This window comes from Carlito syrichta, unplaced genomic scaffold (genome assembly GCF_000164805.1).
Source record: "Carlito syrichta isolate Samal-C Ts95f unplaced genomic scaffold, Tarsius_syrichta-2.0.1 Scaffold305659, whole genome shotgun sequence".
Lineage (NCBI taxonomy): Eukaryota > Metazoa > Chordata > Mammalia > Primates > Tarsiidae > Carlito > Carlito syrichta.
Window position 1 is genome coordinate 529,262 of NW_007249755.1, and position 741 is coordinate 530,002.

The 741-nt window shown below is 56.7% G+C and overlaps 1 protein-coding gene across 2 annotated transcripts in view; it reads right to left on the bottom strand.

Annotated features, from left to right (window-relative positions):
- Window positions 1-248: 248 nt before the first annotated feature.
- STPG1 (sperm tail PG-rich repeat containing 1) overlaps window positions 249-741 on the bottom strand; it is a 61,170-nt gene continuing 60,677 nt past the window's right edge. For both annotated transcript variants that reach the window (XM_008062164.1, XM_021714516.1), the window contains exon 9: window positions 249-325. In XM_008062164.1, the coding sequence (XP_008060355.1) occupies window positions 249-325 (77 nt within the window). The remainder of the gene's footprint in view (window positions 326-741) is intronic.

Below are 741 nucleotides of genomic sequence, written 5' to 3' on the forward strand. Positions count from 1 at the left end.
ATCTGAGGAAGTAGCCAGGACTCTGGCCACTTCTTTCTGCTCAGGAAACCACTGAAGTGGTGGGGGAGGGGTGAATCTCCAGGAACGGCTTTAGTCAAGGGCAATGACAGTCAAAGGCAATGATGCCAGGCTGGCATGGCAGAGCTGCCTCCCAAGTCAGCTGTCACCCAGGCAAGACGCATTCTCCTGAGGAGTGTCCTGTGGAAGCCGAGGGGTGGCCAGGGTTCCCCCGAGCTTGTGCACCATCGCTACAACACTGGGATCCACTTGTTGTCCTCATTGTAGAGGAAGGACTGCTTTCCCGGGAACTCTGGCTTGTACGTAGCTGTGAGGGAGAGAGGGAAGGGGAGAAAGCATGAAGAGAGAAAGGGCCTGGTGTGGAGTCCCTGCATTCCGCCTTGGAGCTGGAAAGGCCAGGGGCCCCTGCACCAGCCCCTGCATCTTATGTGAGGGGAGACAGGGGAAGGGCTGGCTCAAGGCTACACAGCTCTTAACTGGCTGAGGTGGGGCTCAAACTCTGACTTCCTGCCTTCTTTAATTCCTTTTAACTTCCTTCAAAGAACAAGCTGGGAGTGGTAGCACATGCCTGTGGTTCCAGCTGCTTGGAAGGCTGAGGTGGAAGGATCGCCTAAGCAAAGCAGGTCAAGGCTTTGGTGCTGGCCATGATGGTCAAGAGTGAGACTCCAGCCGGGCTCGGTGGCTCAGCCTGTAATCCCACGCCTTGGGAGGCTGAGGTGAGTG